The sequence below is a fragment of the Nansenia antarctica genome, assembly GCF_963989245.1.
Source record: "Nansenia antarctica genome assembly, chromosome: 3".
In the NCBI taxonomy this organism is placed as follows: domain Eukaryota; kingdom Metazoa; phylum Chordata; class Actinopteri; order Argentiniformes; family Microstomatidae; genus Nansenia; species Nansenia antarctica.
Genome location: NC_137688.1, coordinates 11,831,940 through 11,858,814, shown reverse-complemented (window position 1 = coordinate 11,858,814; position 26,875 = coordinate 11,831,940). Strand labels below are relative to the sequence as shown.

The 26,875-nt window shown below is 45.5% G+C and overlaps 1 protein-coding gene across 3 annotated transcripts in view; it reads left to right on the top strand.

Annotated features, from left to right (window-relative positions):
• The window catches only part of fgf13a (fibroblast growth factor 13a), a gene marked incomplete at both ends in the record, with an annotated part of 119,006 nt that extends 104,261 nt beyond the window's left edge, over positions 1-14,745 (top strand). For all 3 annotated transcript variants that reach the window (XM_080526429.1, XM_080526430.1, XM_080526431.1), the window contains 2 exons: positions 11,129-11,327; positions 14,609-14,745. In XM_080526429.1, the coding sequence (XP_080382555.1) occupies positions 11,129-11,327; positions 14,609-14,745 (336 nt within the window). The remainder of the gene's footprint in view (positions 1-11,128; positions 11,328-14,608) is intronic.
• Positions 14,746-26,875: the final 12,130 nt, after the last annotated feature.

Genomic DNA, 26,875 nt, shown 5'->3' with positions numbered 1-26,875 from the left:
ATTTTCATACAGAACAAACAATAGAAAAAAATTAATAAGCCCTCGGCATATACTCTACACAAAGGTCACAAGACCTCGTTGACATCACAGGCAATGTTCTCCCTGGCCAAGCAGAGGGGAAAGTATCGCCTGGCATGACGAATCCAGCCCTGATATACTTATATACTTCATATACTGTGTTGAATACTCTCATATTCAACACATGAGAGCTTACCTTTGGCCCTTTTATTGCTAAAGCTATGATTGCCAATTGAAAAGCAATAGGTGTTTGCCCATATGAGGAGTGTGATTGGTGGTTTGAGTTTAGCATTCTGATTGGTAGTGTTTTCCATGTGAACACAAGAGATTTTTATCAAGGAAGATTGTGCCAAATGTAGAGAATTGTATTTAGTGTTTTGTTAACTGTGTGGTTTAGAGTGATAAGCAAGACATGTGTTTGTCATTGTGAAGAATTGGTGTGAGATAAAATACACCAGTTTCAGGTTTTGGTCATTGTGTTTGAAGTTATGATGTTAGTGTTAAAGCGATAGAGAAAAAGTGTAAATAGGGCTGAATTTGACCAGACCACAAATCTCTTCTTGGATAAAAATCAGAAAATAAACACCAGCTTCGTTCTCACTATAACTCACTCTTAATAGTTCCAAAATCAGCGCAGATGGTGGCAAAGCATGTTTTAATTACTCAGCTCCATTCGTTCCTAGTTTGAAACGCCAGGATCTTGTTTCCTTGGAGGAGTTTGAAAGGTTGTGTTACTGAGGAATTAAATCAATAGGATTTCCCCATGTAGTCCCACTCATGGTGGTACATACAGTATGATTGATTTTATTTATTATTTATATAGTTGTCCCTTGTTTGTAATGTAAGTGTGTCTGCATTTGTAATTTGTTTTGTGATGTACTGTATTTGTGTCTATGTTTATGATTTGTCTGAAATGTTGTTTACCTAGGCTTCTGTTTTGGATCAGGTTTCTCTTGAAAAAGAAAATGTATTTCAATGAGACTAACCTGGATAAATAAAGGTTAAATTAATAAAACAAAGACATAAATAAATAAAACCATGCCGTTAAAGCAATCCATCGTTTTAATGGTTTGACAGGCCTAGTTTATGATCGATGTGTTTAGACAGTATCTTCACTTCACGTTACTCAGTCATGTGAGCCTGCGTGTGGATGTTTGTGTGTCCGTGTTATATGCATGTGGGAGAAGGAGTGAGAGAAACAGTGAGAGAAACAGTGAGAGAAAGTGTGAGAGAAAGAGTGCTCAGTACATGAGTGGGTGATGCAGAATGCACCAGTGAATGTATTCATCCATCAGTGGCACATTGTGTGGGAGAGAGGGAATCAATTAAACATGAATGTTCCTCTCTTCTCTCCTGCCCCTTTCTATATTATTCACCTTTCTTTTTCTTCCACTCTGCATTTACAGACTCTACAGCTCCTCAAAGTCTGTGTGTGTGAATGTTGGAGGAACTGGCTGGTCGTCCTCTGCTGCGAAATAGATATTTGATAGAGAAACCGAAATAAATGGCCTGGATTGTCGTCGGAAACGGGAGATAGGCTCCTGCCCTATGGGCCATTAGGCTCGAGAACCATCGGTTCTCAAGGCTACTTAATTATTGTAGTACAGTATACTGAAGGAAATATGTGCGACAGTCCATTTCGAATTGTCATTGTCTTCAACGGTACGTCTTGAAAATGGAGCCGGGGATCATTGGGGAGTACATTTGGAGATCAAAAGAACCAGCGTAGCTTAGTCTCTGCATTTTTCTGGGAGTGCTTTTTGGAGTGCAGTCATTAATTTTCTAGCGGGTCATTGGGATTAGAACACGTCATAGTCAGGCACCAGTCTGGTCTTGTCTGGGCCACCAGGGTCTTGTGTCACACGGCACACATAGGAGGCGACAACAACAACAACCCTATGCGGAGGCAACAACTCTTTAGATGGAATGTATACTAAAGAGTTTATTTCTTTCGTTTTGGTTTATAATAAGATGGTGTCTTTTTCAGATGTTACGCGTAACATGGAGTGGTTGTCTAAACGTGTCTGAAAGAAGCAATACGAGTTTAGTTATAATGTATATGATTATGCACATTTGTGTTTGTGTGTGTTTGTATGGTGGACAATGGCTGTGAGATATACGAGTGCCCTGTGTAATGTCACTAACCCGGCTCAGAGAAAGTGACAAAATAGGGAGACAAGTCGAGGGTAAAGGTAAATGATAATTGTATTAATAACTAAAACAAAATAAGTACATTAGAAATGGGATGTGATAGTCAGTTTTATCAGTTGTGTAGGGTGTGGGTGAGTGATCTGTATGTGGAATGTTGTAAGGGTGAAACAAAGGAACAAAAGGTTGCCACTAACAAAAGAGTCAAAAAAAGGATAACCTGTATGGAGAGAGAGAGAGAGAGAGGGACTGATCCCCAACGCACAACCTAAATAGGCACAGGTGTGCTACATCAGCCAACCAGGCCTCCTCTCCCCACTGCCATCCTGCAACACAATCAGAACAAGACAGCAGTGGAGGGAGGAGACCGTAACATTAAGTAATGGGACAGTGAAGCATTGCATCTTCTTTTGGCTATGGACAGATACGATTCATATTGTCATGGACCAGAGTGATTGCAAGAGGAAAGTTTGGAGAGAAAAGGAGCTTTCCCAACCATACACATACATAATGCAAATGGCCTTCTCTATCATTGGGATTTCTCTCCACTGAGCTTTGTCATTAACCTCTGTTTGTGTGTGTGTGTGTGTGTGTGTGTGTGTGTGTGTGTGTGTGTGTGTGTGTGTGTGTGTGTGTGTGTGTGTGTGTGTGTGTGTGTGTGTGCGTGCGTGCGTGCGTGCGTGTGTGCGTGTTAGAGAGAGAGAGTGTTTGTGTTTTGTATTTGCGATGAGTCTTTTCTACCAGCTTAAAGCCCTAAGTCTATTACAAACAATCAGCATTGTAAATGTGTTTTTTTTTAATCTGAGGCCAGTGAAAGGTGGTTTTTAATCCACTACAACGCTGTTAAATGACAGGGACATTGGACCGTAGCATTTAGCACAATTTGTTTGGGAGAGAGAGGCACCATTAGCATTGTGAGTCTAACCGACATTGACGTGCCTCTAAAAACACTAGCGATAGCTCAGCCTTGATTCGGTTGGCATAATTGGTGGCATTTCAGTTAGAATATGGGCACTGGAACCACGCGGGACTGGCAGCATTGATTTGTGCTCTCGTGTGAATAATGTCGCCATTATCTTTACACGGGGGATCAGACCCGTTGTAGCAGTATTTCTTATTTCACTGCTCGGCTCAGGGAATGTTATTGGGTTTTAATTAATGCTGCAGCCCTTTGATTGCATTTCAGAGTCATTGGTAATTGGTTGTGTTTTCTTTTCTACTTTTAGTTTTTGGATTGATTAAGCCTTCGAGACTCATAAGGCTGCTGAATTGTATGCTAGAACAATATGTGTATGTGTGTGTATGTGTGTGTGTGTGTGTGTGTGTGTGTGTGTGTGTGTGTGTGTGTGTGTGTTATGGATAGGCAGGGGAAACCCTTAGCAGTATGTCACTCCGTGCTTGCATCAGCCTGTAAATGTCTCATCACTCCCTGTAGCCGTTGGGTCATAAAACGCTAAGGCGCTATCGCTGACCTGCCCTGGGATCTCCCTCTCTGCTGTAAATCATAAACCTTCTTCTAGCCTCCACAGAGAACAACATGTGACACCTTATAGATGGGAGTGTGTGTGTGTGTGTGTGTGTGTGTGTGTGTGTGTGTGTGTGTGTGTGTGTGTGTGGGTGTGGGTGTGGGTGTGGGTGTGTGGGTGTGTGTGTGTGTGTGTGTGTGGGTGTGTGAGAGAGTGTGTGTGTGTGTGTGTGTGGGTGTGTGGGTGTGGGTGTGTGGGTGTGTGAGAGAGTGTGTGTGCGCGGTGAGAGACACCTGCTGAGACTCCAGAGCATTGAGTCTATTTTTTAAAAGAATAGGATATGTCAGCCTCCCCTTCAGCTGAGTGATGGAGAGAGTTTAGGGAGAGAGGGAGAGAGGGAGTGATGGGTAAGATTAAAGGAGATTGGGATACTGGGATACTGTCTGCCAGCGCAGAGAGAGAGAGAGAGAGAGAAAAAGAGATTTGCGGACCAAGATAGAGAAAGAGAGACACAGAGGAGGAGTTATGGTATTGGGAAGGGGTATGAGGAAAGATGGACAAAGAAAAAGACGACGTAGAGAGAAGAAGAAGGGATGAAAGGAGAGGGGCAGAGACGCAGATGGAAGAGAGAAGGAGCAGGACCTAGGAGGTTCAGGTCAAATCACCACTCCTCCTCCATTTCTCTCGCACACTCACACACACAAACAAGGACACACACACACACACTGAAGCCCACCCAGGCAGAGGACACCCTATGGGGGAGTGGCGACCCAGAGTGGCGGGGATGGTGATAGGGGATGTAGTCCCAATAAAACATATGTGTTTTATTGAACTACAGAGGTCCCAACATCGTGTAGAGTACAAACACCCCCGATAGCTATGGAGGTACAGTGGCAGGAGGGGGGGGGGGGGGGGGGGGGGGGGCTGGGAGGGATATGCAGCAGGGTAGTGTGTGTGTGCGTGTGTGTGTGTGTCTGCGTCTGCACACGGTAGTTTTAGCGCTACCACATTAGCTTTTTTGTCCAGAACGGGCCCCTTTATATCAGACGATATCTATGTTCAGGTTCTCGTTGAACCTAATGGGCTCTGCCCTGTCTGTTATAGCTGTAACACCGTAGCTCTTTGTAGGGTGTTTACCCTGTAGAGACACTGTAATAGAAAAAGGCGCTCCTGCTAAAAGCGCCTCTCACCTGACAGCCCTTGACGTGACTGAAGCGTTTGGACAGGGGCTCATCAAGCTCACGGCATTGTTCTCTCTCTGCTCAGAGGAAAAGGCCTGTGTATTCTAATGGGATCGTTTAAAGTCCATTTACCCAAACCGCTCCAGCATCGATAGGAGGGAGGGGGTGAGGGATGGGGGTTGGGGACCATACGACTGAGATCATTTCCATCCAGATAGCTTTTCTCTCTCTCTCTTTCTTTCTCTCTCTCTCTCTCTCTCTCTCTCTCTCTCTCTCTCTCTCTCTCTCTCTCTCTCTCTCTCTCTCTCTCTCTTTCTCCATAAATGATGTTCCCTCGCTCTATCTCACTGTGGAGAGCGGTGATTAAAGTGGTGCGGGGTCTCGTCGTACGATGGGTTTCACTGAACAATAAGCCTTTCTCATTGGCTGGGAGGAGAAACTGTTGGAGTCCAGTCAAGTGTACTGTATCTGTATGCATCTGTCGGTCATAGAGCCACTACGTTCTAATAGCACCCAGGGTTTCCCTCCATCTTGGCTCCTCTCTGTGTTAGTCCATGAGCATCCGTCTGCCCCTCCGTAGACCCACTCCAGCACAATATGACCGGGCTGGCTGGCTGGCTGGCTGGCTGGCTGGCAACCCCCCTCCATCTTGGCTCTGAATGTGTCTGTGTGTATCTGTATGCGTCTGATGTCCATAGAATCTCACTCCACTCCGGAGCGACTGCACTGAGCCAAATCCACATAAGCTCATGAATAGAGGTAGAACAGGACTCCTGGCTCAGAAGCTGAACAGCACCATGGTTCTCCCACCGAGCTGCTGCTGCTGCTGCTAGCGAACGACTCAACCCTGTGATTAGCTCTGCCTAGCCATGCTAGCACGGGGCTATTTGTTCGCCATTGCGACTAGAGAGAAAGAGAGGAAAAGACAAGAGTGTGTGTGTGTGTGTAAGAGGCACAGGAGAAATAAAGCACACAGCATGAGGAGAGGGACGCTGCTCTTAATGGCTATTTAGTCTGGCGACACTTGTTTTCAGGACGTTGTCAAGGCTTTTTAGATTCGTATCCAACGCAGTTCTGTGTTTCTGAGAAGACCACGCTCGATCCCGCTGCTCCCACCTCGTTAACAGCCTCCCCGGCATTGTTGTTGTTGATGTTATTATCATAATTAGAATTAATTACCTTTCACAGCATAGAATTCCGTGTTTAATCCAATCCCCTCTCTGAAAGCAGATTTGCATTTGGGTGCGAAGGTTCAATTGATTTTAATTAATCTGACCTTAAAACCAAGCCAGGCATTAGCGTCTGTTGCTAGTAGATCAGTTATGTAAGTCGCGGCGAATCTCCGGGTAATTCGTCTTTTTAAACTGTGAAAAGACTCCAATTGTCTGGAGGACGTGTACTGTACTCATGAGAATTCTGGGTAGAGGTCGATCGTCATGGAAATAATCGCTATAACCGCCATAACCGTTCAGTTCCAAATTGTTATATTTAAATAAGGCTCTGCCTGAGTCTGACCCTCCACTCTGACTGGTTTCTCTCAAATACATCACACAAGGGTCACAGTTCAAGAGAGTATCATCTCAGTGTTTTAGCAGTACTAATATTACAGTATGTTGCAACACTCAAAATGTTGCCTGTGACGCTAATTCACAGTACACAGTGCTAGGCTATTGAGAAAAAAACTGGTTTCTGTACGCACCCGTGACCCGTGCTAAAAAGCTTGTGGGGGAAAATGTATCATGAAATCTAATCAAAACGCTAACTTTTGACAGCTAATGCGACCCCCTGATTGAGCTGGGTTTGACACAGAGCAAAGGCAGAACTGACTGCAGACGTGATCTCTGAAAGACACGGATTCCTTCAGCTGTCTTCCTGCAGGTATTGGATGGCTAGGTAACTGTTAGACAGATTGCAGCTTCCGTGCTCTGAACTGCAGCATGCACATGATTTTGATACATTTGACATTTACAACTGACATTTTTGGCATTTAGCAGACGCCTTATTCCAAAACCACTTACAACAAATACATTTGACTAAGTGAATCATATATTCACCGGTCTTAGTAGGAAAAAGTAATCTGAGCTCAATCCAGGGGCCATTGTCAGTCGACATGCTAGAAGAAGGAAGATATTTTAAATATGTATCATATTTTTTCTGGAGAAACAGTACAGGGGGGTAGTAGATGTCTCCGGAGGGACAGTACAGGGGGCTAGTAGATGTCTCAGGAGAAACAGTACAGGGGGTAGTAGATGCCTCAGGAGAAGCAGTACAGGGGGTAGTAGTTGTCTCAGGAGGGACAGTACAGGACAGTAGTAGATGTCTCAGGAGAAACAGTACAGGAGGGTAGTAGATGTCTCAGGAGAAATAGTACAGGGGGGTAGCGTACGAACGTCCACGTTTTATGTATCGGTTCACTTGGACCCACCAGACCACAGATTTGACTCAGATAGAGATGGGACAGTAGAAACCAGCACCTCACGGCCCCTGGCGTGTTCTGCGAGCCCTCCTCGTGGCCCTGGAACATTCCGACAGGTGCACTCTGGTCCCCTCTCCTGTGAGGGTTCTGGCTGAGCGCTGAGCCTGGGCTGAGCTGACAGGAAGTCTCTGTGGAGGTGCCGTGTCACAGCCTCCGTGTGACAATCAGCAACCTTCCTGTCGCCTTCGGCACGGTCCGGGGCCGCGGCTCCCTCGTGAGCGACGGGGACGAGGGAGGGATGAGGGAGAGATGAGGTACTCGTCCACGTGGAGTGTGGCTGAGAGCCAGGTAGACAGGGGCGAGGTTGAGTCTCCCTTCCTGGGACAGGCTCACTGTGGCTGGGTGTGGGAGCAGGGCTGAGTGGGTGGAGGACTGGAGGGGCCATTCATACTGGGGCTACCGGCTCAGATTTGAGACTTTCTTTTCTACTTTTTTTTCTTTTTAAGTGCACTCTGATTATTTTATAAGAATCACAACAGCCCAGTGGCTTAACCTATTTCATAGTAGGAGTTTTTGACTATGCGTCATTTTCTGGTTCCTACTGTTTATATCCATGACTGCGATAGACAGACGTGTTACCTAAGTTCATTCGTAGAGCCTTCACTGTCACTGGGAGGGAACGCATCACCTAGACAACAATATGCAAACACTCCTCTAATCTAGTGTCTTTCCCTCTCTCTCTCTCTCTCTCTCTCTCTCTCTCTCTATCTCTCTCTCCCTGTCTCTCTCTCCCCATCTCTCTCTCTCTCTCTCTCTCTCTCTCTCTCGTCACGTTGAGGCCTGATGGCGTTATTGATGAGCAGGCGTCTGACACAGACACGTCGTTTATCATGATCACACAGGAGATAACAGTTCTGAGGGCCTCGAGGGCTGCGGCCATCTGTCTTATCACCGTGGTGACGTACACCCGGGCGCTGAACTTTACCTCTCATATGATGACTGTGACTGAGCGATGCTGACGCCTCCTCCCCTCGCCTCATGGTCTCAAAACCACTTCCTGTTTATTCCTCTCGCCACATGGCTGTCAAGATGGCATTCAGCCCGTCGGCATTTTTGGGGGGTTGTTGTTGTTGTTGTTTCTCTTTTTGTTGTATTCACAGACAGACGTAACTCCATAGATCCTTCTCAGGATGAGTCACAAAGCGGTTGGAAAGCAATTAGCCCACCAGGGAGAGCAGGAGGGGCAGTGCAGCGCTGTGTTGTATGTAGCTGGTTTTGATAATAGATAATTGGTCCTCCGTGTGCACACGCTCAGCCCCTCACACTGCGCTGATGAATTAATATTCTATGAACACAGCGTCAAGACGACTCCACCAGGTGAACTAAATGAGGTGTAATACACACCTGTTGACGTCCTGCTTGCATACACATCATCATGCACACGGGTAAGAACAAAATTGGATCTCTGCATATTGGTTTTGTGTGTCAGTCTTTTTCAAGAACTAATTTGCATGTTATTTCAGAACATATGGATGACTGAAGCTGTATTGTGATGTTCTGAAATAACGTGCAAATTTGTTCTTGAAAACATCTTGACTGATACGCAAAACCACCCAATGTTGTTCTTACCTGTGTGCATATCAGGATAAATGTGTCTGTGCATGTTTTTAAGGAAGTTGACATAATTATAAATAATATGTGTGATGTTTTTGTATTGTCTTGAAAATGCTTTGTAAACAAGGCACCATTGAAAATGAGACATTGGTCTCAATGGGCTCCCCTGGTGAAATAAAAGTTAAATAAAATGTAAAAAATCTTCTTCAAACGGATGTACGTGCAGATAGTTGTGAATTAGCGTGAGTAAACACCCAGAATATCCCATATAAGGACATGTACAAGTTCAATCAGTCACACACTGTCTTTCTTGGCAGGCGAAAACAGCTCAAGAGTCACTTGTCACTCTGAGACATATCACTGCTATCTCTGAAGACACACTCTGTATCCATGGCACGCCTCACCACAGGCTCTAACAACACCAGACACGCCATTCAACATCTTACAAGGTTTCAGACTCTCGAGCTAGAGTGAGGGACATTACATTTTACAGTAGAGAAGGAAACCAGACTGTTGTACCAAGGAGGCTTGCACCATTTTGTCTTCATCTATGAGAATGGCAATTTGCACCTTTAATGTGGAAGCCCTCATTTCTTTATTAACTTAATAATAACTTTTTTGTTAAGTGCCCTACTACTCCACCACTCATTGTATACACACTACTTTGGTTTTTTGTGTAGAAATGTTACAAAATGTCTGACTACCGAAAGCAAAAAGTTAACATTTTCACATCAGATTTAGCGGTAGGTTAATCAACTAATAGAAGACAATAAGCAACTACATTTTGTATTGACTGACAGCACTTACCTGCAAAGGCGATCATACGATTATTTTCTCCAGTCAATAAGTAATCAGTATGTAATCTTCCGTCGGAGACTGAAGACCCATCTTTTCAGGCTACACCTTAACAGCTCCTCCTGAGACATCTACTACCCCCCTGCACTATATCTCTAGAGACACCTGCTGTCCCCCTGACTGTTTCTCCTGAGATTTCTACTACCCCGTTGCACTTTAATGTCTATCCAGTCTCTACTATAAAAATATATATATATAAATGTATTCTCCTAGCACGATGACTGCCAATGGCCGCTGGCCTGAGTTAGATTACTTGTCCTGCTACGACTGGTTGATTGATGATTCACCTTTTTAGTCAAATGTATTGATTGCAAGTTGCTTTGGAATAAGGCGTCTGCTAAATGCCTAACATGTAAATGTAATCAAGGTTGTTCACAGTTTAATTGTGATTGTTATTGCATCATTTTGATGAATGCTCTGCTGGTGGCAATAATTGATCAAATTATGAGGGCTGAGACTGATATTATAGACTATATAGAGAAAAAGAGAGCATGAGATATGGCACAGTGTAGAAAAACAAAGTGAGATGCTTGAGAGAGAGAGAGAGAGAGAGAGAGAGAGAGAGAGAGAGAGAGAGAGAGAGAGAGAGAGAGAGAGAGAGAGAGAGAGAGAGAGAGAGAGAGAGAGAGAGAGAGAGAGAGAGAGACACAGACAACAATATCAGACAGATTCAGGATGTCAACAGTAACAGGTCCCTGGAGCCACCTGTAGGCTCTGCACTGTGCTCCGTACAACAGCCAAGTCATTAGTACATGAAAGATAGAGACATAACATCTGCAACACACACACACACACACACACACACACACACACTGTGTAGGAAATGTGGAAATGTAATGTCAAGTTAAGCACCTGCATTCACTAAGTACATCAATGTGTCTCCTCTCCATAGAGAGGTCAATAGTTGACGGTAATGATGACTCATGAATGGTAATGATATCTTGCAGTACTAGCCTCCATACAGGGTCATAATGTTATTATTAATTGTTCTATACATTATTAAAACCACAGAGTAAAAGGAGAATACATGTCTCAGCTGTATGTTTAATTAATGTGGAGCTCTGTATTTATGGCATAAAGCTGTGAATTATTTAATACGATGAACATAATAGCTTTTGAAAATATGCGTTGAGTTTTGAATTGGATTAGTTAAAAGGATCCTTTAACCTTTGTCTATTTGAGTGTGTATTGTAGTGCGTGTGTGCGTGAGCGTGTTGGTGTGTATGTGCGTTGTAGTGCTGTGTGTGTGTTTGTGTTGACTCATTGTTCCTAAGTGGCTCAGTAATGAGGGTTCATATTTCAGTGGCCCTCGGTTAGTAAAATGACAAAGGATGAAAATGACTCTCAAGACCTCTCTCAGATCTGTATCCGCCCATGTCCTCCAGCGATGGCTCATCCTGTCTTCTCCCCCTCCCCCTCTCTTCTCTAAGGAACACTTCACACCAGAGTGTAAGTTCAAGGAGTCGGTGTTTGAGAACTACTACGTGACGTACTCCTCCATGATCTACAGACAGCAGCAGTCGGGCCGGGGCTGGTACCTCGGTCTGAACAAAGAGGGGGAGATCATGAAGGGGAACCACGTGAAGAAGAACAAGCCAGCAGCCCACTTCCTCCCCAAGCCCATGAAAGGTGAGTCAGTCGCATCCGATCCTTTTATTTTATACGTTTTTTTTATCTGTTCTTTTTTTGTTTTTACAATGCTGTTGTTCTGCACTTAAACAATGGAATCCACATCATTGGAAAGTCTCCGGGGAAACATTACTTTTTCACAGTGTCTTTATTATTCATTGGCCTGGATATCTGAGCTTGGCAGTGGGTATGTGTTTCGCGTATGTGTTCCGCTCATTTGTAGTGGTGGGCACCAATATCGATTATTCAATATTATATTGATAATAGTCGATATTGATAAGAGTCATACAATATCCCTTGCATACCAAACCCGAGTAGCGAGATAAAATCAGCTCTATGACAATCATGTATGTAGTATGTACTAACCCGATATAGAGATGTATGGAGACTGATTGCTGACAATAGTATTGTACAACTCACAAACCATGTACCATGAACTGTAAACAAAAAACACAAAGCACACATGCAATTTACTATTCACAAACAAACTGTTCTTGATGTGTGTTCGTAAAAACAATAAATGCAGAAGGGTTTGTAAATATGTCAAAAGAACTAATGCTCTCCCATTTGCAAAACTTATTATGTTATAAATAAATGCATAGCGTTGTGTCTCCAATCATTTCAATACGACACTGCTTTTGTGGATCAAATTACATCTGTGAATTAGTTTACAGAATTGAGGCACTAACATTTTGTGTGTGGACAGAGCTGTTGAGCTCTTTCAGCAGCCTTTCACGCTCCACTGGAGCTCGACAGTAGGGAGGCAGAGGCAGTGTCCCTGGCAAAAAGCTCCATGAACGCTAACATTCTGCTGTTTGAATAGAGACAGCTAACCTTTTTGGGGTTTTGTTCAGTTTTTTTTCTATATTCAAGGAGTACCCCACCCAAACAGCCCAGGAGCCTTATGGGATGAGTGGAGGAGGAGGAGGGGGAGGGTGGGGATGAGATGGGGGAGGAGAGATGGATCTGCTCACTGTGTTGAAAAGGCCAACAGTCCTTTCATCTACAACAAAACACAGACTTACCTGTCAACAGAGAGAGAAAAGAGAGAGGGAGAGCGTCTGTATTCACTTCCGCAGGATGAAAGGAGAGCTTTCAGATTTCAAATTCTCGCACAGGGAAAGGAACCGCTAACGATGCAAAACCCTCAACCAACGAGGAGAGAGCGGGTACCCATTTATTTTTCAGTACCTCCTCAATCGTTCCGTTGTTTTGTGATTTTGGATTTTTTTTGTCATGTTACGTTTCCTTCGGTGAAACCTCCTTCCTTTTCAAAGTGGAGTACACAGACAGTATTGAGTGCAGTGCGTTCATTGCTTCTCGTTCTGTGTGTGGTATGGTTAAAAGATCACGACTGGTAGAGGTCCAAAATGAGGGCGTGGAGGTGCTTTCGAGAGCCGAGTGATCCTTTGGGTTTGAACAGGTTTTTTTCTCGCCAGGGCGTGGAGGCTTGGCTCCAGTCTCTTCTATAAACATAGAACAAATGTAGTGATGCTGCCCCCCCCCTCCCGAGAGGCCCTCCTCCTCGACCCTGAAGCTCATTATACATCCTCGTCTGCCCACTGAGATCAATATAATAGCTTTTCACTTCCATTTAACTACCCGACCAGGGGGCCCAAATACATTTAAGAGCAATAGCCAAAGAATGATCGCCTCATACTCGGGAGAGAGAGAGAGGGAGAATAATAATAGATATGAAGGGCGAATGCTAATGTGAGAAAAATGTTTTTCATTGTTAGCGTAACAATAGAGTTATTGGACAATAAGGGTTGTTTTATGTGCTTACATTTTGTGTTTTTTTATGAGAGTGTGGTAAATATGACTGAATATGGCTACGAGAGCTAAGAATATCGCACGGACGCAGGAAACATAAAAGAGAATAACGTCGACGTGAATCGAATCTAGGCGCTTCGCTTTTATATCCAAAGATATGACACGCTCGTCTCATCCCTTTTTCTAAATGTAGCTGCCATTCAAAATTCCCGACGCCAGTGCTTGTTTAGCCTTGCAGAGGAGGAAAGAACAGAAGAGAGAAAAAAGAAAGAGAGGAATATTATTTGTTCCCCCAGCTCATAAAGATTCCAAGGCCGCAGCATTACAGAAGCCCAATTAAGGAGCTTGTCTCTGCGTTGCCAAAGCCCTCTCCACCAGCCGCTCCTCGCTCCCCCTCCTGTTCCAGTCCGCGAGTCTCAGCCCACAGACTCTCCTTTCACCTATTCCCCTCTCCCGCTATCCCTCCTGCTCTTCCGTGTGCGCTTTTCCTCACGCTTTCTCTATCTCTCTCTCTCTCTCTCTCTTTCTCTTACTCCCCCCTCTCTCTCACACACTTTTCATTTCCAGTTCCCTCTTTCTTTCTTTCTTTCTCTCTCTTTCTCGCTCTCGCTCTCTCTTTCTCTCCGAAAGTGGGCGAGTGTGTTGTGTGTGTGTTCGATTTGCGTAATTCAAAAGCAGCCAGGCGAATCCTCTTCGATCTCCCCCTGAAAAAAACATCACCACGCCACCAGGACTAACCGCCTTAATGAGGGTGCGTCAGGGGCTAGACCGGAGGAGAGGGATGGTTGTAAGAGAGGAAGCGTACAGTATAAGAGAAGGATGGATAGGTACAGTACAGTACCCGCCCTGACCCCGCACCCCCACCACCCAGGTCAGACCTCCAGCGGTATCGTTGCATAACGCCATTCCTAATCAGCCAAGTATCGACCCCCGGCGGCTTCCCACTGAAGTCATGTATTGATTGACTTGTGTAGGTCGCAGAGGTGCTCTGCATAGAGAGCCGGCGTCACTGGAAACGTAAGGCGAAGGAAAGTGTCTTTGTAGCCTTCGGTTTGCTGCTTCACCCTAAGGACCCTGAGGACCTGGTATCAAATCACATTCTGGGCACAGGGTTGTTGAGTGGAGACGTAAGGCCACAGTGGAGGAATAAAAAATGGAAAATCCGAAGATTACTGATGCTTCCTCAAGTTTTTTCCCTCAAGGTTTTCAGACATGCAGACACACCCTGTGCGTACAAGCTTCTAAATAACTAATGCAACGCAGTGGCAATGTTGTTCTCACCTGAGAAGAAATATCTCATTGGTGTTTTCTACCCACCGCAGACATTGTAGGGCATGGTCGGAATCTGTGGAAGTAGAATAGAGAGGAATAAGAGTGCAGTAGAATAGAGTAGACCACACACAGATGTTGCTGTTCTACTAGTGTGCGTGTGTGTCCGTGTGTCTGACTGCTCTCTCCCCCCTTCTCTGTTTGTGTCTCTGTCTGTCTGTCTGTCTGTCTCTCCACAGTGGCTATGTACAGGGAGCCGTCCCTCCACGACCTGACGGAGTTCTCCCGCTCCGGGAGCGGCACGCCCACCAAGAGCCGGAGCGCCTCGGCCGTGCTGAACGGAGGCAAGGCCGTGAGCCAGAACGAGTCCACGTAGCGCGGCCGTGGCGCCGCGGGCCCGGGCGGACGAAGACACCTTACCTCCAGAAAAGAGCGTGACTTCCAGGCAGACTTCCAAAAACCATCGCTGGTTCAGGACTACGACAACAACAACGATAACAACGATCAACGCCACCCAACCACACTCGATTAGGTTCCATTCAATCGGCCTCTCTTTATTTATCGCCACAGCATCGACAGCAAAAAAACAACTAACAGTTACTTGAACCGGTTTGGAAAAAACACTAGAATCTTTTGAGAAAAAACAACAACAACAACGACATTTTGCGCATCTTCTGTTGGTCCCTCTCTGGTGGTAACGACTGCGAACCAGTTAGCTCATGTTTTAAGGTTTTTCCTTTACTTCCTGCGGATAATGGTTACTTTTCTTACAGTAGGTCCTGATCATGTAGACACCCAACCTGTGCATCAATCAGACAAACAGACAAACACAGACAGACATCAAACAGGCAGGCAGACAGGCGGTCAAGAAGGCAGACAGGCAGGCAGGTGGTCAGAGCAGCCAGTGAGGGTGCTTTGCTGCTGGGTTGCAGTGGTAGAGAAGCGCCCTGTTCTGTATGTCATCCATGCTTCAGTGAATACGAAGCCAAACCCCCCCTGGTGATGTAGCCCTACCTACCAGAGTTGCAGCCAGACAGAAGGTAGCTCTCCTGCTTTCTAGTGCACATGCTGAGAGACTGAGCTCTCTAGCATCAGGAAAAAAAGCCTACATTCAGCTGACCTGAAAAAGGGTGAGAAAACAGTGTAACAGCGTGGCTCTTGCTGTTTGTTTTTTTCTTTCGAGAAGCCATAGCTGCACCTTTGCTTTGCTAATTACCTGAATTGGCTGAGAGCTTTTTTTATTTACGTATTAATTTAATTATCTCCCCCTTGTTTTCCTTCCCCCCCCCCCTCCTCAGTATTTGTGTTTCTGTTGCTGTTTCCACAGTGAAAAATGGGTTGCAGCACACCAAAGACAGAGCTGAAAGAGTGTCCCTTTAAGAAGTAAATACCACGCCAGTATAGAGATGCATCTGGGAGTATTGAATTTATTTATTTATTTTTCTTTGTGTTGTTTCATTTTTGACGAGACAGAAAAAGCAAGAAAGAGATTGAGGAATAGGAAAAGAAAAGAGAAGAGAAGTAGGGGATGTCAGAGCCCGTGGGAGCTGAGAGGCTGCGGCTCAGTGTTTTCGCAGAACGAGGAATGACGAGACGTCTGTTCAGTGTGTGTCCCTTCTGTTTCTATTGTGTCACATTGTCTCTGTCTTCCGTCCTCGTGATCTGTTTTTCCCATCCAGTGCTTGTGTCATGCCTTGCCCCCGCCCCCCCCACACACCCCCCTCTCTTCCTCCTGTAGACTTTGTCGGCCGATTTTGTTCAACCATAAGGAGATGGTGAGGCCCTCACCCAGGACTCTTGTTTCGTGTTTGAGTAAAATTATCGTGGTGACAATTTTCTATATAAAAAAAAAAAAAGAAAAAAAAAAGAATACTGTGGAATTTTAGGTGGCGTAACATTTATAGGATTATGTCATTTGTAAAAGTGAAGAAAATAAAGAAAAAAAACAACCCCAAAAAAACCCACCCCCTAAGACCTGTACAAAAACACCTAACATCTTCCCCTCCGTGTACAGGGCATGGACAAGCACCGCTGTGTATGAAAAGGAGCCTTGTTGTGGGCTGAGTACTCTTTCCCTTCAGCTACATAACTTCTCCATTACTGTACATGCTTCAGGGAGGCTTCCCTTCTTTCTTTGGTTTCCTTTGGGGGGTTTTCTAGGTAAACCTACGTATCTGTTGCATGGGAGACAGCAGGGACTTCTACTGGACTAGAGCTGCATGATGTGTAGGATGTGTATTAACCCATGTTGGATCATGTGTTCCAAACTACCAGGATAAAACTGAAAAACAACATGTACTGGCAGACCACCCTCTGCCTGCTACCTTCCAGTTGTTTATTATTTGTTGTATACACAAAATGCACTGAATAAAAATGTTTATATTAAGATATACTTTTAATATTTTGAGATACACTTCATTTTTGTGGTATGGCTTTATCTTTGACTTAAATGCGCCTGCACTCCTTCAGTGCAGTACATCATTTCCCCCAAAATAAATCACTTATTCAGTTCATAATTTCCCCAAACATAAATCAAAGTAGATCTCGAATATCATACATAAAAGTACTCTGTTCAATACTATGTTATGCTACAGGTTACAGTACATAAAGGATGACGGAAAATGCAGCACATTTTAATGACCATAATGATGGACAAATGAGTGAATATGTGGGAGGTTGAGTTAGACCCCAAGAGATGGAGTTGATGTGAGGGGTGGGGGGCTGTGGAGTTAGTCGTCATGGTGATGGTGTTGATGTGAGGGGTGGGGCTGCTGGAGTTGGTCGTCATGGTGATGGTGTTGATGTGAGGGGTGGGGCTGCTGGAGTTAGTCGTCATGGTGATGGAGTTGATGTGAGGGGTGGGGGGCTGCTGGAGTTAGTCGTCATGGTGATGGTGTTGATGTGAGGGGTGGGGCTGCTGGAGTCAGACTAGTACAGCAGGATAACTCCTATAACCCCAGAGAGACAGTGGTACCCTCCCTCCCTCTGCCCCCCCCCCCCCCCCCTGGACAGATCACCCCAGAGACAGGATTTGGCTCCTTGACAGGCTTATTATTAGGCCTCTGCCCTGCCCTCCCCTCCCCAGTCAGTTCTATGGTATAGTCAATATCTCTGTTGGATGTCTATAGCTAGAACAAACAACCCCTCTGGCAGTGTGGCATCGCCTCTCGTCTCTCGTTCCTTGGCCAGAGAACCTGCCTCCCTTATCTGAGGTCAGTTTGACGTCTTAATCGATGGCTACGGGTAGGATAGACTCATAGAGGGCTGAACTGATTCGCAGGGAAAAACCCACCTGCAGCTCATTGCATAACACCTAAAACTCCAGACCCAGCATCCCCCCCCCCCCCTCCCCCACCCCCACCCCCCATGCACCGTCCCTCCAAACGAGTAGCCTTGTATGCAGCACACGCATACGCCCAGCCACTTGATGTAATTAGCCCCTACAAAAGAATACACTCCCATCTGATTGGGATTCCTTTCTTGCGGAACACAAAACCATACGCGATATGTTTTCCATAAGCTGGGGGGCGGACGTAATGTGGTTCTAATGCTAATGGGATGGCCTCATCCTCCACCCAAGACAGCAGCCTCATCTGAACGGTGAAACGACACACGCTACCTGACAGGACTAATGAGGGCTGCACTTCCTGCGCTCTCTCTCTCTCTCTCTCTCTCTCTCTCTCTCTCTCTCTCTCTCTCTCTGGGGTTCAGTGTCTTGCCCAAGGACACTTCGACATGTGGCCAGCAGGGGGTTCGAACCGCCGATCTACCGACCTTGCAATCATTAGACATCGGCTCTACCTCCTTAGCCACAGCTGCCATCTCTCTCTCTCTCCGTCTCACAGAAGAACTCGTTTCACTAACAAGAGGTCCCGTGGACTTTCACACAATCACCTTTGATTGGGTGTCACCCGCTGCGCTTGACACGTCAAGTATAAAATAGCCATAAGGAACTGTATCGTTCCAAATACATAACGGTGCAGAATGAGTGGGTAATGTTCGTTTATTATCGTCTTTTACAGGTATATCTTATATAAAAATATTATAGCTCGTATTTTATATATATTAGAAATTTTTAGTGGACCTATACAATTCAGCCAAAACTATGATACTAGACTATGTAATATAAACGGATCAGAGAATTAACTTTTAGATTTATGTTCATATTACACTTCTGATCACATGATCGTCCTCTGTCGTGATTGCCCGGTCAGCATGCGGTAGATAGATAGATACATAAAGGATGAAGTGAGGTACTATGTCACTGTTATGTTCCTCTGTCATGGACTCACTGTGAACAGGCCCCCTCAGTCATCCTCTCTCACGTTTCAGACAGGCCACTCTATCACACCCTTCCAGTCTCCATGCTATGATCTGTGCTAGCGGAGAAAAGCTGGTCAACCCTAGAAAGGGGGGGAATGCCAAGATGACATGATGGACATGGACACACACACAGTCACACACACACACACACACACACACACACACACACACAGCTGGTATAGGACATACTGTACAATGCACTCAGTCATATTAAACAGTAAAAGGAGAGACTACAGTAGGCCTATACATTATGTAAAGCACATTTTGACAAGTCTTCAACTTCTGTCCAATTGTGTTACCCAGAGTAAAAGTAAGAAAACCTCCCGAAGGCTTGTGTACCCTCTGATGCAGTAACGGAGGTAATTGCACCGTACATCTCAGAGAGCTTTAAGGATCTTCACCTCCTCCTTCATCTCCCGGATCTTTTCATCTTCACGTCGTTACGAGATCGCTATAGTAAGCACGCTCCCCAATTACGCCGTGCGATCTGTCTCACGAGGGCTGTGGTGGGCAGTAGAGACAGGAGCGCTAATAGGTGCCTGTAATATACGCCCGTGAGATGAGCCACTTCATCCGTCACGTACCTCCCTGCTCTCTTCGTTTTTCCTCCCCTCCTCTCTGCCTCCGCAATCTGTTCATTAGCACCAGACAGTCCAATTCATTAGTGGGGAAACGACTCGTCTTGTTCATGGAAGTGGACGTGCAGCTCGGGAGGCCACCTCTCTCTCTCTCTCTCTCTGTTCTGATCTCAGGTCATTCAGGCGGTGTGTAGCCCGGGGGCCGCGGCAGGCTAATGAGTATGACTATCACACTCCTCTCTACCTGAGCGGAAAACACATGTCAGTCCTGAGGGCACGTTGTACGCACACACACACACACACACGCACACACACACACACACACACACACACACACACACAGACACACAGACACACACATACAGACACCCACAGACTCACACGCACGCACGCACGCACACACACACACACACACACACACACACACACACACACACACACACACAGTAACGGAACTCAAACCCACACCAGAACATTCTCAATCTCAGACGTACCTCTGAGGGAGACCGTAAGTATACAGACCCCGAAAAACACATGTCAGTCCTGAGGGCACGTCGTACACACACACACACACACACACACACACAGACACACACACACACACACACACACACACACACACACACACACACACACACAGTAACGGAACTCAAACCCACACAAGAACATTCTCAATCTCAGACATACCTCTAAGGGAGACCGCAAGCATACAGACCCATACATCTATACTTTTTGTATTCATCCCATCCAACCCACGGTGCACGCACGTCATTCACACTATAGATTCACAGATATCCAGCGATAACGCCGCAGACACGCCGAGAGACAGGGCCATGATACATGCCAGCGTTGTGTACCTGTGAACGCTATAACTCATGTCTTATCTCCGCCTGCACAGGCAGACAAGAACATGAGACAGCTCCATCCCTCACTGAAACAGCCCTGTCTTCCTCTTCACTTCAGTTCTACTTTCAACAGCAATGACGGTCAGAAAGACGCTTCTTTGCCCGTACTGTATTTCCAACGCTATTCATAGCACTGTGCATCTGATGATTACATAAGGAGATTCCTTTTTTTACCGCAATTCAACAATTCGAATTCATTCTCGCATGGTGTTGTGAGTTTTTACAGTAAGTTCACATTAGGTACAATATGATGTAGAGGTATAGTGTTTGAAGGTATTGTCTGGCTCTATTCCCCACTTACGCTGTTTAAATTTTTCATACAGATTAATATTTCATGAGGATATGGAGTTTTTTCCCCAATTAATTTGCAGAGATATGATATAACCAATCTATCTACATCTACAGTATGCTGCTACATGGGATTACGAATGTTGCCTCTTGTTATGCTTATGTAAGGCTGAGGCTCCTAGGCTTGCAGAAAACAAAAAAACAAAAAACAATTTCCCACCTACCAGTCAAGAAGTCAGTGCATGGAATTGTTGTAATTATGAGTTCACACGATTGGTCCCATTGTGCTTTTTCACCAAATTTATTCTGAATGGGTATTACAGTTTCCATGAAATATTGATATTTTTAGGAACCTCTGAGGAAGAAGATTGCACTCAGTCGTGCGATGCCCTGTCCTCCTACAAGGAGAGCTCTGGAAGTTAGCTTCCATTTCTCCTTCAGGCCCTATTTGTGTCTTTTCTTCTACTCTCTTCTGACACACACATGCATGCACACACGCACACACACATACACACGCAGACACACATACACACGCACACACACACACACGCACACACACACACATACACACGCAGACACAAATACACACACACACGCGTGGCACACACACACCCACACACACACACGCCCACACACACACACGCCACACACACACACACACACACACACACACACACACACACACACACACACACACACACACGTATGGACACACACCAATGTATGGACATTCTGGGACTCATTCCTCCTATTGATTGCTGCTGTGATATTAGTGATTGCACAGTGCAAAGAGAAGACACGGGAGTGAGAGAGAGAGAGATACAGGTTTAATACGTTTTATGTTTTTTGGTGTAATAATAAACAAAGACACACACCATGCACTGGAAAATGAAGATGTAGCTCCAAACCCCCTGGAGAGAACAGACAGGTTTTTTTGTGAAACGACTGATGCATGAGCTAGTAAGCAGTGCTTGCCCCACAAAAGAAAACTAAAACAAAAACAGACAGACCCAACTCGATGACAAAACTGCACCACTGAGTGAGAACTCATGTAATCCTTCATGTCATACATAAAACACCAGACTTCTGAACTGATGAAACTGATGAAACTGATGAAACTGAGTGAAACGCTCCCCTGTAGAAACTACAAAGTGCTACAAAACCACTACAGTGACTTCCACATCTTCCATGTCTGGGTAAATGTTAGGCTTCCTACTTTAATTATTTACAATCGTCAAGAGGTAGCTTTTTTGCAAACCACAATTTCTAAAACCAGCAGACTACGGGATTAACTGAGCTAGCATTCTTGACTGACAGTTCACTTCAAAGCTAGCATTGTATAATGGTTAGCAACTCTACTAAGTGAGCACACATGTTTTTACTAACTCACTGTGCTAGGTCAAACAACAAGATCACTTCAGCCTAATCATTTTCTAATCTTTCTCCAAACATAACCCTCTGCACCGCAATTGTTCCTTATTCTTCATATTTGGGGGATGCTAAATTGATCTGGTGCAGCCAAAATGCAAACCGAAACACTGGAAATGATGATTTTCACTTTAGTGGGCCTTTCATTCTAGGCCATATTGGGCAATCTCCTTGAGTAATTTCTCAGCTGTTTGACCACCGATGTTGATGTGACACGTTCTAATGCTTTGGTCCTCATGTCGGGATCCAATGTAATGATCAGACTTTTCTTTCGAAAAATGTGAATACATTTCCGCGTTGTTGAAAATCAATGACATCGCTAGTCAACTAACACAGCTTGTTTTGTGAGGCTGCTAACAATGTAAGGTAGTGTTATAGTTAACTAGGTAGCAGTGGGCATTACTCACCAAATCCATTGCTTTGCAGTATTTTGGCTTGACTAGTGAGTTTGTATTGTGATTCTCAACCACGTTGAAACGTAGATCCGTGTTTGAAAAGAAAAGTCCGAACATTTCGATTGGTTGCCAACATGCGGACCAAATGATCAGATTGTGTCACATTATGTCTGCTTACTGTGTCAATATCTACACATCCTTTGATACCTGCTGTAGTGCTGTATGTTGTTGGTCCACTCTACTGTACTTCAAACAACATGTACTCCCCACTGGGCAGGTTGCTTAGGATTCAAAGCGTCTCTCAAACAGCCCTTATCATACCCTTCAGAGTGATAGCACAAAGCCATTAGAGGTCAGGCTGCATACAGAACAATATGCCGGTCTCCCTTCCATTCCTGGTTAACTGCTTTGAGAGTGTTAACAGCCTGGTTCTACTGGCCCTCCATTACCCCCCCCCCCCGTGCAACCCCCATGCCATCGGCCTCTGTAAACCTCGTCCTGGCACCGACACAGCAGTGTCACCTCAGTAGATTACCCTGGCTACAGTGAGTATCTCACTCTCTGCTTATCTTCCCTGCAAACACATCAGCGCACCCTGGACTGGAGTAAGAGCTTGATAAGACACTGCCCAGCACAGCACAGCCAACACACCGTGATAACACCCTCCCTGAATAGCAGCACACCACTGCCCCCCCCAACCATCCCCCCCCCCCCGCCCCTGCACCCGAGCACCCCCCCTCCCCATCAGAGGCACAGAGAGACAGGTTGTCATAATATTGTCATCGCAGGGCCCCTTCTTCTAACAATGAATGTAAACGAGGTGAGTCATACAAGGCATGTCCTCAAGGCATGTCCTCAAGACAGGAGTCTTCAACAATGTGATCACCAGGGATGAAATTGGTTGGGAACTTAGTGGAACTGAGTTCTTCCTCCTTCCTTCCAGGTGGTGAAAAAAAGAATAGAAGTGTCAGTAAGAGTTATGGGGCAAGTATTTTAAAGCAGAACTTCCAAAATGCCCTCTTTCAACCGCCGTGAAACAATTACATGGATAGGTTTGTGTTGGATGGGGAAGCAGTGCTTGTGTTTTCAAAGTGCAGTGTTGTTCTGTGGGTGAGTTCAGAGGAGGACAACTTAGCAGTTCACACTGAGAGTAGCACTACCAGCCTGCAAGCGGATGAATGGAACACACATTTATTCTACAGAGAGAGGAGGAGAGAGGAGGGAGAAGGAGGGAATAAAGGAGGAGGGAGGAGAGTGGAGAGAGGAAAGAAGGAGGAAGGAGAGAGGATGCAGATGTTAACCCCCACTGCAGCCATAGACCCCCACTCTGACAGATATGCAGTCTGCAGACTACAGTACGTAGGCCTACTGTATCATTAGCCTACATTTATATTTTTGGCATTTAGCACCCTAACCCTTTATCCAAAGAAACTTACAACAAAATACATTTGTCTAAGTAAGTCCATCATCTATCCATCAGTCATCATAACAGAAAGTAATCTATGCTATGACCAGGGGCCATTGACAATGCTAGAAGAAGGAATAATTACTTTTTCTTTGTATTTAAGTATTTATATCGCTTGCAAGTAGGGATGGGCAGTTCCCTTTGCACCAGGGTCTTGGTTTTTGTTTGATGCGAGCTGCTACCGGGAGCCACTGAAGGGTGCACAGAAGGGGGGTGACAAGGGAGACCTTGGGGAGATTGAACACCAGACGGGGGGCAGCAGATGAGCTGCAGAGGTCTGACGGCAGAGGCGGGGAGCCCGGCCAAGAGTTTGTTGCAGTAATCAAGTCGGGAGATCACAAGTGTCTGGACCAAGAGTTGCGCTGCTTCTCTGGTGAGGAATGAACGTATCCTCCTTATGTTGCAAAGGAAGAATGTACAGGAGCGTGCTGTCGCTGTGATGTTTGCCACACAGGATAAGTGGTTATCAACGAACACCCAAAGGTTCTCGGCTGTCTGGGAGGAGGTCACAGTAGAGTGCTCTACTGTGATGGAGAAGCCTTGGGGAATGCATGCTTTCCCAGGGAAGAAGAGCCGCTCAGTCTAGTTAAGGTTGAGCTTGAGGCGGTGGGCTGACATCCAAGCAGAAATGTCTGTAAGACACGCAGATAAACGTGAGTCAGTGAGTCACAGGGGGGAAAGAGCAACAGCAATCCTCTCCACATCACCTGGTTGTTAGCATGCAATTGGCCACGTAGGATGCAAACCAGGAGAGTGCAGAGCCAGAGATGCCCCGTTATGAGAGCGTGGAGAGAAGGATCTGGTGGTTTACTGTGTCGAATGCAGAAGACAGGTCCGGAAGAATGAGAACAAAGTAATGTGACTACTGTCACATTACAGTATTTTAATTCATTCAGCACACAGATGTTGAGAGAATTAGGTTAGTTGTATTATGAATTACTTAATGGAATGTGAACATTTCCTCAAAGGCTTTTCTGTGAATACAGCGACCCTGACACACAGGCCTGAGCCCTTCACATCTGTATGCACGGGGGCTCTCTAATCCCCTTCTAGTGTCACTGTGTCCTATTTGCCGTGACACTGTACCATGGTCCATCGTGTATCCAAAGAGGACATCATTCTTCTCTACTTCTATTGGTTGTATAACAGTAGTCAATTAATTAGGCTGAATACCGCAATATGATTATTTGGCACAATGTTACTGAAATCCTAAAAGGTTTTGACCAACTAAAGAGTGACCACACACATGGAGCAACAGCCAGAAAAGTGGGATTAACATGCCGATAATCCAGATAAAGAGGACAATCCACTCCATAAACGGTTGATCCCCAGCTAATAATCTGGAGACAACGGTTCTGACTGGCCTAGCTAGCTAGCTCTTGGAAATGTGCATTCTGTATTACACCCTTTATAATCCTGCACTATCACCAATCATTGACAGAAAACCCACCGGGCAATCCGGACCGATGTGGTCATTATGTCTTATCTAACTCATCCGACAAGCTTTTAGAAATAACAGAGACATTTTGGCATGGTACCATATGCTGTGAGATGTTAACTCATTTAACTCATTTAACTCATTTTAACGCATCATCAAACAGTACAGTGCATGTCCATTCTGGTTTCCATCAATTACACAAACGAAAAGAGGTTATCTGGTCAGAGCATTAGGAACAGAGGTTAAGTTATCGGGTCAGAGCATTTCTTCTAAAATGATCAATGCTAAATAATTGCAAGCATGGCATGTGTTGTATATGGCGACATAAACAAACCCCATTGATCTCTATTGACAACTGAGGGCAAAGGCCACCAGGACCACCAATAAATTGTGTTTACAACAAAACGTCGATGAAAAAACAAAGCAGGGTACGAAGAAACACCTTCATAACAACCTTCGTCTAAGCAATGAAACATCCCATAAAAGCACTTCATAACAGATGAGCAGTTTTCAATGAGCGGTAATACAATCTAATGTTTTTAAAAGGAATACAGTGTAGGCTATGCACATGTTCTCTACCATCTATTTTACTGCGTATTCGCCTCCTCCGTCTCTGCCTATTTCGTTCCAACTCTCCTTCCCCCAGAGAGAGGGAGAGAGAGAGATAATGAGCATGTGTGTGTATGTACGTGTGTGTGTGTGTGTGTGTGTGTGTGTGTGTGTGTGTGCATGTGCATGTACATGTGAGAGAGAGAGAGAGAGAGATAATGAGCATGTGTGTGTATGTACGTGTGTGTGTGTGTGTGTGTGTGTGTGTGTGTGCGTGTGTGTGTGTGTGTGTGCGTGTGCATGTACGTGTGTGAGAGAGAGAGAGAGAGAGTGAATGTGTGCCTGCGTGTGTTTGAGGGGGAGACAGAGAGAGAGAAAACCCTAGCCATTTCCTGGAGGAGGAATACAACAGTTATTCCCCCTTTCCTCCATTTCACTAGCGATCTATACATCTTCAGTATTTCATTTCTACCTCTATTAATCATCTTTCTATATTTACAATACTCAGCCATGCAATTCGCTGAGGGCCACTTGTCTTCACCCCTTCCCCCGGTCGATTGAAGAGGACCGTTTTTTTTATCCTCTCTCATTTCTCTCCTCCCCCCCCCCCCCTTCTCCCTGACTAGCATGAGCGCTACCATGCATGTCGTTGTAAATTACCGTTAGGGAAAAATTAGGGAGTACTGAAGCTCAAACTCTCTCCTTCTCTGCCTCTCTCCCTCTCCCTTTCATCCTCCTCGCTCATCCATCTTTCCCTCCTCTCCTCCCCCCCCTCTCCCCCCACTCTCCGGGTCTCTGAGCAGGAGGGAATCCCGGCTCTTTTCTCACTGCAGTGGTTGAGAGTTGTTATTACGTAACAGGGGGGCAGACAGCAAGAAGAGCTCTCTCTCTTTTTTTCTGCTGCCAGGCAGGCAGGGTGGACATCCAATATTCATAAAGGCTCTGCAGCATCAAAGTGTATTCTTCTATTTCCTCCTGTTTGGCCAGCTAAGCCCAGCCCAGCACAGCCCAGCACAGCCCAGCACAGCCCAGCACAGCCCAGCACAGCCCGGCACAGCCCGGCACAGCCCGGCACAGCCCAGCACAGTCATGCAGAATCCAGCTCCCATTGTAGCTGTTGTGGCAACCTACATCTCT